Here is a 14,745-nt window from a genome sequence, read left to right on the forward strand (position 1 = left end):
ATATAGAAACTCTTGAATGAGTATGAACAATGAAGTGGCTCAACAGCTAATAAAATACCGAAATTTTATTTTGGAATCTGCTACCATACTAGAAGGCTAGAGAGTAGCCAGTAGTTGTACCTATCTTTAAAAAAAAAAAAAAAAAAAAAGCTCTAGAAGTGATCCTTGAAATTACAGCCTACTAAACTTTCTTCAGTACAGTTAAACTGTATTGAAAAAATTTAGAATAGAATTATAAACAAGTATTGGCACATGAGATGATGGAATGGCTTCTGCAAAGGCAAACTGAGTTTTAGTTACCAACAAAAGAATGAAGAAAGAACCATCACCTGACAATGTATCTGGACTTTCAAGAAGTCTTAATATGTCTATTTCCTTGCCATAAATGCTATCACAGAAAAGATGGAAACAGTTGCCATGTTCTTTTAGAAAACTGAGTAGCAAGGATATGACCAAACCTTTGTTACTGTAAGCTATCATATTACAATGAGAATAGGTTTTTCTGTCAAATCCTGTAGTACAAACTGAAGTTACATTCATGTCCATATCAACAAACAAACAGTTATCTTGCATTTTGAAAGGGGGCAAGAGTGGGTTTTTTTAAAATGACGATTTCAAGAGTCAAATCCGGTTTAAAAAACAGACTGAAAAGAGATCACTATGGGGGGTGACCTTATAAAATACAAGTGTTGGAACAGCAGCTTTTATAGAGGATATTTAATACCTAGAGATTGTAACTGGAATATGTAGGGACAGATCATGGGACCTATGAAAGGAAGCCACTCTCATACCAAAGCTGCTTTTTAAAATGCCAATGTGAGAGCAAGGCTTTAAACTGATGCACAAAACCAGACTGTACCTGAAGACTACCCTAGCATCTGTTATAAAGAAATCATGAACTTTAATCCAGCAAAATTCAAACTGGAATTTATTTTAACAGTGAAGGATGTGGTAACATTTTCTCTCACTTGGTGTCTTTAAATCGAGACTGGATCTCTCTACAATATATGCTTCAATTCAACCGTAAGTTGTTGGGCCAGATGCCAGGAATCACTGTGTAAATTCTGATGGCCTGTATTATGCAGGTCAGACTAGATGACTGTATTGGTTCTACTTCTGATCTTCAAAATCTATGAAGATAAGTGATGGACTAGATGAATATGAAATCTTAAATGCTCACAATGTATGAGACCTGCAAACTTCTCTGAAAAATCATCCTATTCAAAGTCAACTCTCTTCTCAAATTTTCTCTTTCCAATTTGGTGGAGGGGAAAAAAAGGCTTTATCCATCTAGTCATTACTTATTTCTAACAAAGTAACAACAGTTTGACATCACAAATGGCTACTGAGCAAGTAGGTGTTCTAATAAACTGAACTAACATTATTCACTGAAGGTGGGAAATGAACAGCAGAAATATTAAAGCTGGAAACAGTGAATTTAAATAAAGTGTGAGATGCACCCAAGCTGAGTGGCATCACAGGGTCACAATGCAACTCCTATTTAGCGCGACCACCTCTGTCTCCACTTATGGAGGGGCGAATTCACCAAACCGATGCAACCACACAGGCCAGATCACAACACCTGAAGTGGGGAACCTGGCCCTGAACCACTGCGGGGGGTGGCGGGGTGTTGGGTGAGTGCAGTGTGGGTTCCTTCTCCAAACCCTTCCTTCTCTCCTCCCCACAGGCTGCCTGCCCTCTCGCAGGCATGGATATATTGTGGTTTCTACATAGGTCTGCCATAAAATGTATTAAAAATTGGCATGCCAAATTCTAGTCTTAATTGTAAGGCCAGAAGATACAACTGATCATCTAGTCTGACCTCCCGCATATAACACAGGCCATAATTAACTGCTGTTTGAACAAGAGCATATATCTTTTTGAAAAACATCCAATATTGATTTAAAAGTTTCCATCTTGGAGAATCTACCACAACCCTTGATAAGATGTTCTAATGGTGAGTTATCCTCACTATTAAAAATTTACATGTTATTTCCAGTCTGAATTTGTCCATCTTCAATGGCTAACTATTGGATCTTGTTATACCTTGGTCTCCTATATCGAAGAGCCCTCTTATCAAATTTCTGTTCACCATATAGGTACTTACAGAGTGTGATCAAATCACCTCTTGGCCTTATCTTCATTAAATTAAATAGACTGAGCTCCTTGAGACTGTCACTAAAAAGCATGTTTTCCAATTCATTTATCACTGTCACAGCTCATCTCTGAATCATATTTAATTTATCAACTACCTTACTGAACTGTGCACAGCAGAACTGGACACAGTATTCCAGTCAGGTTGCACTAATGTCCAGTACAGAAGTAATATAGCCTCCCTACTCATACTCAAGATTGCCTGATTTACATATGCAAGGATTGCATTAGCCCCTATTGACCACAGGGTCACACTAGGTGCTCATGTTCAGCTGATTATCCTGGGAAGCAGTGATTCTGAAAAAGACCTGGGAGTCATGCTGGAAAGAGTCTCCCATTCTTTTAAGTATGGCCTACATTCTTTGCTCCCAAATGCATGACTATATATTTTGGCCATATTAAAACACATTGCTTGCTTGCTTACCAAGTAATCAAGATGACTATCAGTGATCTGCCCTCTTCCTTTATTTAGCACTCCCCCAATCTTTGTCCCATCTGCAAACTTTATCAGTAATGATTTTTGTTTCCTTCCAGGTCATTGATAAAAACATTGAATAGCACAGGGTCAAGAACTGATCATGCAAATAAATATCCTTACCAACAAGAACTCAAGAAGACTGTATGACAGGAAAAAGGGTATCCATGTATAACATTTCTTTAAAGCAACCCTAGTAAGTAACAGAAGAAAGGACTGGCAGTTCAAGAATACAATGCACAGATAGCTAACCTAGTTGGTACTCAAAAAATATTTTAATGAAGGGAAGTTAAGGTTTGTAGAACTCTGATAGTACCTGTCTTTGTTCACTTTCAGCTGTAGTTTCATTGCTGGCTTGCAGTGAAGTCTGGACATCCACAGGTCCTTCTTCAAATTCTTCTATTTCTTCATCTTCATTCTCATCTTCCCCACTTCCATAATTAGTTAGAGCTTGTGTTTCCGCTTTAGACAAACCTGAAATCAGTCAATGCAAGAGTTTCAAAATAGCTTAGTCACTGATAAGTTATACTGGCTCTTCATTAAAACTCTTGTCCTCAGTATTTCAAAAATTAAAATTCCATATTCTGGAATAGGAGATAAGGCAACATTAGATACCTAGAACCTCAATATAAACATGATAAATTATACTGTCTATGAGAATGGTTATGACCTGTAATTCTCTTGTGAGACCTTTTCCTGGAATGAAAATACTCTACAGAAACCTGACTGGAAGTACCACCAAATGCCGTTGCTGTGCTGTAATGTAACTAAGTACTTTTATTTAATGCAAGTATACTTGAACAGAGCAACCATGATGGAAGCAGAGATATTCAAGGGTGGAACAAGGGGACATAATTAGGAATAATGCAATGAGAAGAGAAAACATTTAGGTGGAATACCCAGGAAAAGTGTACGGATAGCATTTAGAGCTAAACTGCAGAATCAGAATAATAAAAAGGAGAATGAAAGCCATTTGGCCTTGAAAAGATTCATATGATGAGAGACTGAAAAGACTGGAATTATCTGCCTTAGAAAGGAGAGGAAAAAGAGGGAAATGATAAATATATATAAAACAACAAATGGTACAGAGAAGGTAGATTATAAACTTCCGTTTCCCTGCATCTCAACATATGAACATTCACTGAAATTTAAAGGAAACACTTTCTTCAAACAATCATTAATAGAGTGTAGAACTCCTTGTCAGAGGGTATCACAGAAACTAAGAGCATGGCAAAATTCAAAAAGTGATTGGACATGTATGTGGATAACAAAAATAGTTATTAAGGGTAAGAAAAAAATCAGAAGGGATGTAAACCACATGCTTCTATGTTTAATACACTCTAACTAGGAGAGATCATGACAAGGCCTTTCCTGGAGATGAGGTAGGGGATTTATTCCACATCTGCCTAATTTGGAGTTTCTTGACTCGTCCTCTGAAGCTGGCTGGCCACTGGGACACAGGTTACTAGACTATATGAACCATGGATTTGATGGGATGGGAATAAGACACAAATCCATGGAATAAATCTTCTAAGTAGTGGAAGCTCCACTGCTTTTGGCATTTAAACCTAGACTGGACAAGATACTAGAAAATGTAGTACTGGAAACAATCATATATAGTTTATTCTCCTCTCTATGCGAGTTAACAGAAAACTGAGATAAGACCTATCAACCTTATGCATCTATAGCACACACGAAGAGTATATCGTTAAAAATTGTCATAAAATTAGTTCCCTTAAATTACAGTAAAAAACCGAGTAACAACCTATCAAAACAATAAAAAACCACTTACTTATAGACACCAGACAGCCTTCACTCTCCTCATCTTCCTCCTGATCAGAAGCATCAGATCTCATACTTTGAGAAACTTCACCATCATTGTATATTTCTGATTCTTGTGTGTGTTTAACTGTTTCAGTCTCATCCTTGTCCTAGTCATAAGTAAAATTAAACCTCTATTGAATAGATTTTTCCCTTATTCTGAACAAGAAGATTATTGTAACAGGTTTTACTCATGGTAACAATTAAGTGCATTACCTCTGCTGCACTAAAAAACTCAGAAGCATCAGGAGAAAAAGCACCCAATGGAACAGATGAAGTACCTCCTTCAACAATCCAAACATTCCGAGAGAGATTATGAGGAGGACCCACAGCTCCAATTGCCCTCCATTCTTTCTATTAAATTTAAGAATTCACAGAAAGTTTTGAAGGAGTGAGGAAGTGGGAGTACAGTGTGAATCTCCAAAAGCAATACACTGACAGGACACTTCACTGGTCTTTTTCTCCTTACAGAATAGTCTCTTTTAGATCTTCATGCTTGGGAAATTAATATAACCACCAATTACCAATGAGGATGACAGAGTGTCATTAAACAAGGACTGAAAACTGCTCTCAAAATAAAATGTCACTACAAGACACCAGGTCAAGAGAGACCCACATATGTAACTATGGCTTAGACGTGGCCCCCAAGCACAACTGTGTGAACGAAATATATGATAATGACTTGAAAACATATTACCTGAGTAGTGTTGAATCAACTTTTTTACTATGGGGAAACTGTAATAATATATGGAGATATATCTATCTCATAGAACTGGGAGGGACTGTGAAAGGTCATTGAGTTCAGCCCCCTGCCTTCACTAGCAGGACCAAGTACTGATTTTGCCCCAGATCCCTAAGTGGCTCCCTCAAGGACTGAACTCACAACCCTGGGTTTAGCAGGCCAATGCTCAAACCACTGAGCTATCCCTCCCCCCAATGTAGGGAACCTACCTTCCCAAAAGCCGCTCACTGCATACCTTGCAGCTACAGGACCAGCTCTCTAGTGATAGCTAGAAACACTCCAAATTGCTTTTGGTCCCTTCCTTGCTATAGCTGATCGGCAGCTCCCACACTGATGCCTACTGCATCACAGGGGAAGGATGAGAAAGTAGTTCTGGTTGCTCCATTGCTTGTTTTCCATCTGGTCTATGGAAACCCCAAAGAGAGCAGGACTACTCCCTAGAGACCATATGCCAACTGGGAATAGCCAGTGTGCAACATGATAAAGCTACTCTGCCTTCCCTGCCCCAGGGGCCGAGCAGAGAGGCTCAGGAGCTAGTTATATCAGGCTCTAGGCTTTTTGGAGGACCTCCGCTGCTGGGAGAATTCCCACTCCCTTTGCTCCATCTGAATAGTGCAAAGGGAGCAGCACAAACAGGGCCCCTAAAGTACTGATTGTGGCCACCTAATTATTTAGAAATATGTTCAGCTCTCTGGCTGATACCACTGCCATTTTTTTCTTTGATAGCCTCTCCCATACAACAATAAGACTATGTAAAAATCAAATCCATTTTGAAAGCCACAGAAATATCATGAAAGGCCAGAAGAATCTGATCCTAGACACTAATGTATAAAGGCAACTTCATATAGGTTGTCTTTGGATCTGTCTCTCTCACCCACAGGGTCCTCCCTGCTCAGAACAATACCACCCTTGTTTTTCCTCATAGAAAAAACATTCACAATTGCTTAGAGAAGAGTCCTCAGCAGCGTGCCTTTTCTTCGTTAAAGACAGAAAAAGAACTGGGAAAAAGAAGGGCTATAAAAACAAATTCTGCCTGTATGCCCAGATATTTTTGAAAAGACAAATCAAATCCAACACATACTCAGTGGCCTTAGACTACTTTATGGAGGCTTGGTGGGAACCAGGCAACTTCAGATCCCAAGGAGACCTCAGAATAGACACCAGGACATTTAAAAGTTTTGAAGACTTCTTTCATGCCAAAGGAGGTGGTTACTTAGACCTGGAACCAAAGGATTCCAAGGGTCTAGTCTTCAGGCTCCTACTTTAAGATAGTGCAGCATTGTTCACCATCCTCCACCTGCAAGTAGTAAACCCTGTGCACACAAAGCAACCTCAAAGAATATTCATGTGGAAGGCACAGATAGACAAGGTATGTGACTCTTTATCAACATCAAATGAGTGACACACCAAGCACAGTTCAATCTTGCCTGCTTGCAGAGATCTGCCATAGAGCCTACCAAGACAACAACCCTGAGTAAGAGAGAGGGGAAAAAAGGTAGCTAACAGAGCTGAGTGGTCATTTGGAGTCAAAAGAAGTAGGAGTTGAACATCATACAATGGTGATTAGTCAAATAATCCACTCAAAAACTATGCTAATCATGAAGGGTGCAGAAAAAAGGTTCCTATGCTCACAGCTAGCCATTATGAAGAAGGAGCTGAAAGTGGCTGGAGCCACAAGTCCTCTTTATAACCTCTTTGTTTGGATCTGCAAAGTGGCCACTTTGCTCTGCTTTTCAAGATGATTCTGCATTCACAGCACTGAGGGCATACATCCCACAATGAGTTTGCATAGAGGCAGTTTTTGAGAACAAGTACTGAAAAGGAATAATGATGTGGTTCTACTCTGAAGAGAGATACTAAAAAAAGATAGAGGAATTCCATGTTTATTGTGTCTATTTCTACATCAATTCTGCTAAGCTTATAAACTATTTTTGTTTTAAATTGCCAGCCCTGCAAACTATTACTGGCATCTCAAAGTCAATCTTGCTCTTTCACACTCGCATCACCATTAACAGAGATCCTGCAGGTCTCATTATGTTTTCAGTTAAACCTGATGTGAAATGTCTTTGAACACAAACGTTACAACTGTGAATGTCTTTAATGAGGATGCACAAAGATAACTGAGGGCAGAATCTGGCTCTGCAACAATATTTTAATGCATAAGAAACAGAATCAAACTCAGTGTCTGTAAGCTGTGATGGCTCTGCTGTGCTAACAGAATGAAAATGAGTAGATCTCCGTCACTAAAGCATACTGCCATTATTGAATGCATGCAGAAGGGAATCTACTGATTAAGGAAGTTCACTTTCTTTTACATAAATATTTTTTCAGAAAGCTGTACTTTAAAAGATAGGTTACAGTACACACTGTGTTTCAGAGACAACTAAAGTAAAGAGTTGGTAACAGTTTGAGGAGACAGAAGAGGGTATTAAATGATATTTTCAACCAAAATTAAATTTTGAAACATTTGCTTTCCAAGAATCAGAGCGAAATGGATTGTGTAGAGACACTGGGTTTGTATGATCACTTTTGTTCAAATCATTACTAAAAATGCACTGAAAGTGATAACTAATGATTTGGGAAATTCTCTTACAAAAAGGAGTAAAGACAGCTACAGTTTTAAAAAATAAGTATAACCTACTTTGTCTTCATCAATATCTTCAGCGGAAGAACTAACTCCTACCTCAAGAACTCTCTTTGCCTAGAAGACAACCAATTAAATTATCTTCAATTCTGAATTGAAAATATCCATATTACAAAATTTAGCCTACATATAAATCCACATTTAAATAAAAAATAGCTTTGAAATACTGGAAAAAATTGACTTAGTGTCATACCCTTACTTAGAATTATGTTTATATACCATGCCTACTATTATAAATTCAATCTCAAAAATTACAATAAAATACTCTAGCAAGTATTTCTCAAGTCTTGCTGTAGTTTTTGAAGGGATACATCTTTAAATAGGTGTCATCACTATCTGGGAGTTATAATACTCATTCAGAAATCCTTTTCCAGGTATCTTAGTGTTCAGTTATATTTTTTTAATGAATTTTTATGACTCTTGTACTATCCCAATTTCACAGATGTTTCTATTCACATTAAAATGAAATTAGTTGAGCACATTTTTTTTATTTGAGACTTCTAAAGAAAGCTACTAACTAGGGTTTCCATTAAAATACAAAAAGGGAACAACTACAGTATATAAAAGGAAGTAATTAGGTAGGCTGCTTAATGCTATGGTGGGGTAGTATTCATTTAGCTTATACAAAGTATTTTTGTTCTTATTTAGTTTTTCTATACTAAGTTCATTATGAACCCTGAGGATGCTGCAATGACATTCTTCAAGTGCCACCAGGTGATCCCACAGTCCAGAACTAAAAGTGCTCATGATACATCCTGTTGGTATAGATGGTGCCAAGGATATTCTTATTAGCATTACAGGAGGAGAATTTCTATTACATTCTTATTCATCGATTCCAAGGCCAGAAGGGACCATTGTTTTCATCTAGTCTGACCTCCTAAGACAGGACATAGAATTTCCACAACATCATTCCTGTTTGCACTAGAGCAGATCTTTTAGGAAAAAAGATCCAAACTTGATTTAAAAATTGCCCATGATGGAGAATCCATCATAACCTTTGGTGTTGTTCCAATAGTTGTTTACCTTCACTGTTAAAAATGTATACTTATTTCCAAACTGAATTTGTCCACTTTCAACTTGCGTGTTTCTTTTTAATAAGAGGTTAACATTTTATTTACATTCCTTATTGAAGTTCGTCATACATCCAAGAAACCCTGCCAAAACGGAAACTTTGCCAGATTGCTCACTGACACGGCAGCATAAGTAGTCTTTCTGCAAAACTTTAGTCTCACTGAAGTAGTGGATGGAAGGGCAGAAGGTGCAGGGCAAGAGAGGTGGTGCAGTGGGGAAACTGAAGAGCACAAACTCATGAGCCCAATTCTACAACTATTTACTCAAATTAATAATCTCAATAACTTTAATGGGACAACTGACCCGAGTAAACTCACTTGTGCATATTTATAAGGTTGGATCCTGTTTTTTGCTTATGAGGAAAAACAGAAAAATATGACAGGAAGAACATTATCTCTGACGTCCTCCATGCACTAGGCCACTGAGGACTAACTGTAATTGATGTGCCTATATACAATCATTTTATTACTATGATGTCCTATTAATAGAAATAAGCTTTCAGAAGCCACATTCTTTTTTCTAGGAAAAGTTTTCAAAATAATTAAGTTAAATATGCACATTTTAACTGAAATCAGAAAAATTACATGCTTAAAAGAAAAAGCTTAAGCTGTTAACCTCTTTATCGTAAGGTTGTATCACTCCCGCTGCTTCCATTTTACTTTTGCATCTTTGTTTTACAGTAATACTGTTGCTGTCCAAATCTTTCATGAGTTTAAAGAAGGCTAGTTCATTAAATAAAACTTCAGAGATCTCCACAAGAAGATCCTCTCCACAATCTTTTAGTTTTCTACCAGCAAATTTTGCCAGTGAATCCTGTCAAAAGAAAAAAAGTTTTTCAGTTTGAGTCATGATCTTAAAACTGAAAAGAAGACTAAATAGCTTTTCCTTATATACCCCTGAAGATGAGAAACCTAGCATATTACAAACAGAGTGAAGCTAGTTAGAAACAGATTGTCTAGGCAGCTTGTTTAAATGGAATCCACCATGACGTAACATGGAGCTCCTTGTTACCAGGTCACGGATCTGAATTGGCCCCAAGCCTATGGCAGTCAAAAGTCATGATCACTTGATGACTTTCCAGTGGTCCACATGAAGTAAATTTCTAGTTTCAGTACAGTACAAGTGCATGCCCACAAACAAAACCATCATTATGGTTACCTTTAAAGGCCATCTCAGTAGATGTATTTCTCCACAAGTATTTTATTTTAAATATTTGTTCATATTTTATCATGTAGTTGCTGCTTATTCTGGAAGGTATCAGGATTCCCAGAACTTGACTGTTCTTTGTATCCATGCATGTAATAGGCCAAAGCACAAGGAGAGGGCAATGCAAATTTGTCTGCTGACATTGCTCAATTCTGTTTTAGAAGAACCATATACGCATCTCTCTCAGTACTGTCAACACACGCAATCCCTGTGGTATGTGGGCACTAATGAAAGGGTGGTTTAGTTTTGATCAAATACTTGACTTTCTGACCAAATGTCAAAAAAGTTACGTTAAAATCAATTATGCTGGCAGGTGGTTCATAGGTTTCAAATCTGTATTTGTGTTGCCAGACTTGTACTGCTGTCCTATCCTGAGAGACCAATTTGGAGGGAGATACGAGAAGAGGTGATATTTATGTGAGGAAACAATACTATTTTATTAATATGTCAAAGAAGAAGGGAGAAGAGAGGCAAGGGTTTGTGTAATAATTTATGACCTGATTTTCAGAAATCAGGAGGAGCTGCAAATTGCTAAGCACTGTTGAAAATCAAGATCACTACAGTACAGATTTAAGGAATGTTTAGACTAGAGATTGTGAATCTGCTGCAAGTTATCAAAATTTGCAATATAGCCCAAAACAAAAATTTATGAAGAGAAGTTACTGACCTGCAGTATGCCACCAAGTTGCTTATGAAAAAATTTCACAAATTCTTTGCTTTCATCATTTTGCTGTGTAAGAGTCAGGACCATACGTCTTACTGATGTCAACAGCTGAGAAGAGCATATTTCATCCATGTGTTCCTAGCAAATCCCAGGGGACAAAGAAAATTATCACTACTTAAAAAAGTGGTCACTATACCATATCTTAAAGCTGACATTTACAGACAGACATTTTTCCAGAGCTGTAACATTCACATGGCACAACCAGGTTGTGTTTTTAACTCATGTCATAACCTTAAGGGCCCCACACAGAAGGAATTATAGTGAAGACCTTATTTATATAAAATCTAAGCCCAACCTAGCCCTATTCCACCTTTCCAATATAGTTACTTCACACCAGCCACCAGAAATTTTACTACTTTCTTAGGATCTTCAGATACTCCGTGGGTGTGAACATTTAAAACCCTATATATGCTGGAGGGCATTGTTAAAAGATATCTACAGTTGTAAGCCTCTTCGAATTCATAGGCAAACCTCAAAAGTTCCTACCATCAGGAATTGTGTTAAACCATCAGGATATAGAGGGTTTAAAATGTCAGCCAGTAGGAATTATTGTCACAAATCTAACTAATTTATGTTGTCTACAGATTACAGTGGTGACAACATCAGACTAAGATTACTTGGAAGTTAATTTCTGCATTTACACTTCAACTTGAAACGGTTCATTTTAGAGTAGATGAGGTACAAAATTTGTCTTAAATTGGAAACCTAGTTTAAACCATACATATAGAGAAGTTACTGCTGCTTCATAATTTGTTTTGTACAACTATGTTGTGTGATTTTTGTTCATCAAGAAAATTGTTCAGAAATAAAATCTCTTACCTTCAGAAAAGGGATGACCTCTTTCATAATTGCTTTGATCTGCCGGTCAAGCTGCTGAGTATCTATACGAGGACATGGAACAGTAGAAACTTCACTAGGCTGTGACACACAGTGACTCTCCCCAGAAGATGGACCTTGTAAAATAAAGTGCATTCAAACCATAAGATATCTCTATTTAATAAGTATCAGTTTCAAAAAATACACTGTACTTTAAGTTAAAACTGCACGTTTAGTTATGGCCGAAATCCTATGCAATTAAACTAAAATTACAATAAAGTACGATTAAGATGGAAATGAATTGTCCAGTGAATAGTTCCTGATATTATCTACAGATACTGTTTTCAAACACAAAATAAAAATATGCACATACCTTCTAATATAACAGCAGAGACATTCTGGAGATTACTACAGCAGCCCTCTGAGTCAAGGGTACTTTCAGCTTCAGTTTTCATGCGCTCATATTCCCTCATCCTAGCCAATGCCTGATCTAAGTGAATCACAGTGTTGCCTATGTTTAGAGCAAAAATATTTTTTATAAGTTTTTTAAATTCTACATTAAGGTATGCATGTGCAAACACAATGTGCCTAACTGTAATAATGAATTACAAAATAAGATTATGTTTAAGTTCAAGAGGCATAATTACTTAGGATACAGGAAGTATATCTTTCAGAGTTAGTCAAAAGTTTTTAATGTTTCACATATATTGTTTAATACTGACAATTAATGTAATGTTTACCAAGATCATCAGTGGCAAAAGGTTCAAAATTTGAAGATGTCGACATGGTACTGCCATTGTCCGCATCATTTTGTTCACAATCTCTACTTGCTCCTGTGTCAAAGTTCTTCTCAAAGGTTTCCTAAAAAAACCATACAAACCAATTTACACAAAGCAAGCATATGCCATGCTTCCTCAATTATCCCAGCAATCCACTGATTCTCTCTTCACCTTGTCCCTAAGGTTACAAAATGTGTTCCCAGACTTCCATACTGGGAATGACCTAACTTATAAAGGAGGTAAATCCTTAGGGTGCTTCTATAATGATCTGTTTTGCATCCATATATAGGTAATATAATTGAATAAGGCATTGGTGTTTGTGATTTCTTAAACTACAGAAAGTTTTAAGTCTTTGGGATTCTATTGGGAATTGCTGTCACTCCCTATCTCATCCTCCCACTCTTGAAGCAGTTTTGACAGCTGAAGGATTGACAAGAACTGCTGCAAGTTCCTGGTAGAATCTCAGTCTCAGATATGAAGTAATCTGGGCTCTTTACATTAACTGCAGGGCACTGAGTCTTCTTTACCAGCTTTTACACTAGTTTTCGATATTAAATGAAACAAGATTCTACATAATTCCCATGTGAAGATATCCTTTAGCAAGTTTCTTCTTACAAGAAAGTGACGGCTTATAAGCTAGTGTGGATTTTGGAAAACAAGTCACTATGGTGAGTGCAGCATTAAAAACCTGCACAGAAACTGAAAGATGAAGAAATGAATTTCATATTAAACTAGTTTCTGAAGATAAAAAAACAAAACAAAAAACAAAACACCTTACATCATCAGTTGTAGCAAGACTTTCACTGGGAGTAAGTTCAGAGTTTGAAGCTATCCAGGTAGCTGAATTCAGAGACTTTGTGCATTCTCCTTTTTCATTGTTCTCAGATATATGTCTAGTCACTATATCCTAAAAAATATAATGAATCTTAAATCTATATTGTGAAGAAAGTTTATCCAATTCATAATGTAAATAAAATGTTTTGCATACCTGTAATGCATACAATGCTCTTTGCCTCAAGTAGTCTGTATTTAGCAGCTGAAGCTCATGGAAAAGTTCAATAAGAAAATGTGGACGAGATTCATTTTGAGATATCAGAGTAGCTACTTCAGAATAAATGGTGTCTCGCAAAGCTTCGAACATGGAAAGATCGCTACCAGTTTCTGTAGAGGAATAAAGGAGCCAATCTATGCTCATGAAATTCTTGATAGTTCTCTCTCTATTGACATATACCTCAATTATATTTGAAAACTTTATCTTGGATTCAGTTTACATTTTAAACAGCTGAGCACCTTTACTGTTTCTTAAAGCTTACTATTTCCCTAAGGCTACAAAAATTTAAAACATAATACAATTATATTTTAGACAAGTGGTTTTCAACCTTTTTTCATTTGCAGACTCCTAAAAAATTTTAAATGGAGACGTGGACCCCTTTGAAAATCTTGAGTCTGCAGACCCCCAGGGGTCCACAGAACATAGGTCAAAAACCACTGTTTTAGACCGTCTTCCTTCATGTAAGCATTTATGTATAACGTAATAATTAAATTATACCATACACTCCCATGTTTTAGAAATCAGGACTAGCTTTGTGTCTGTTTTTTTTCTTTAAGTTTCTGATTGACAACTTTAAAGATGTGGAATATAATTGAGTACATTATGCACAAACATATATATGGACACAGGTTTTGAGAGTAGGTAGACCACTTTTTAAAAACCAGGCCTCTAAGGTATTTCAAGCTTGGCACCCAAAATCACAAGCTTCCTTTTGAAAAATCTAGCCTTATACATAAGATATCCTCTTTAAAGAAACAAGGAACAAAGAAAATCTGGTCTGGTGATAATTTCTGCATTCTAAAGACAGGTTTCAGAGTAGCAGACGTGTTAGTCTGTATCCGCAAAAAGAACAGGAGTACTTGTGGCACCTTAGAGACTAAGGTGCCACAAGTACTCCTGTTCTTTTTGCATTCTAAAGGTGATATTCACCAAACTGCTGAAGTCCCGACAAAACTTTCTGCAACACTTAAATCCTATTGATATGCTGTACATGGGAGGAAGAATGCAATGGCTGTGCATGGGAAAAGAGTCTCCCTCCAAACTATGAACAGATTAGTGCAGATGAGGGCCTAGCCCAGAGAATACATGCTTACAGGAATCCAGGGGCCCACAAATGCCAGGGTGCAAAGGCTGACATTCCAGTAATGCTACAATAGGAGTAAATTTCATCCCAGCTTCATTTAAGCCGGAGAGAGAGAGAGAGAGAGAGAGAGACACACACACACACACACACACACATATTGAGCTTTTTGCAGAGGTGA

At 37.2% G+C, this 14,745-nt stretch overlaps 1 protein-coding gene across 11 annotated transcripts in view; it reads right to left on the bottom strand.

Moving 5' to 3' along the window:
- PCM1 (pericentriolar material 1) overlaps window positions 1-14,745 on the bottom strand; it is a 75,049-nt gene that overhangs the window by 5,794 nt on the left and 54,510 nt on the right. For 8 of the 11 annotated variants that reach the window (XM_045017750.1, XM_045017759.1, XM_045017758.1 and 5 more), the window contains 10 exons: window positions 13,421-13,593; window positions 13,211-13,339; window positions 12,394-12,514; window positions 12,027-12,164; window positions 11,657-11,790; window positions 10,781-10,915; window positions 9,523-9,720; window positions 7,834-7,893; window positions 4,422-4,560; window positions 2,946-3,103 (listed from right to left, as the gene is read on the bottom strand). In XM_045017750.1, coding sequence (XP_044873685.1) covers window positions 2,946-3,103; window positions 4,422-4,560; window positions 7,834-7,893; window positions 9,523-9,720; window positions 10,781-10,915; window positions 11,657-11,790; window positions 12,027-12,164; window positions 12,394-12,514; window positions 13,211-13,339; window positions 13,421-13,593 — 1,385 coding nt within the window. The remainder of the gene's footprint in view (window positions 1-2,945; window positions 3,104-4,421; window positions 4,561-7,833; window positions 7,894-9,522; window positions 9,721-10,780; window positions 10,916-11,656; window positions 11,791-12,026; window positions 12,165-12,393; window positions 12,515-13,210; window positions 13,340-13,420; window positions 13,594-14,745) is intronic. The other 3 variants (XM_045017756.1, XM_045017754.1, XM_045017752.1) reach the window with 2 other exon arrangements.

Source organism: Mauremys mutica, chromosome 5 (genome assembly GCF_020497125.1).
Source record: "Mauremys mutica isolate MM-2020 ecotype Southern chromosome 5, ASM2049712v1, whole genome shotgun sequence".
Classification (NCBI taxonomy): domain Eukaryota; kingdom Metazoa; phylum Chordata; order Testudines; family Geoemydidae; genus Mauremys; species Mauremys mutica.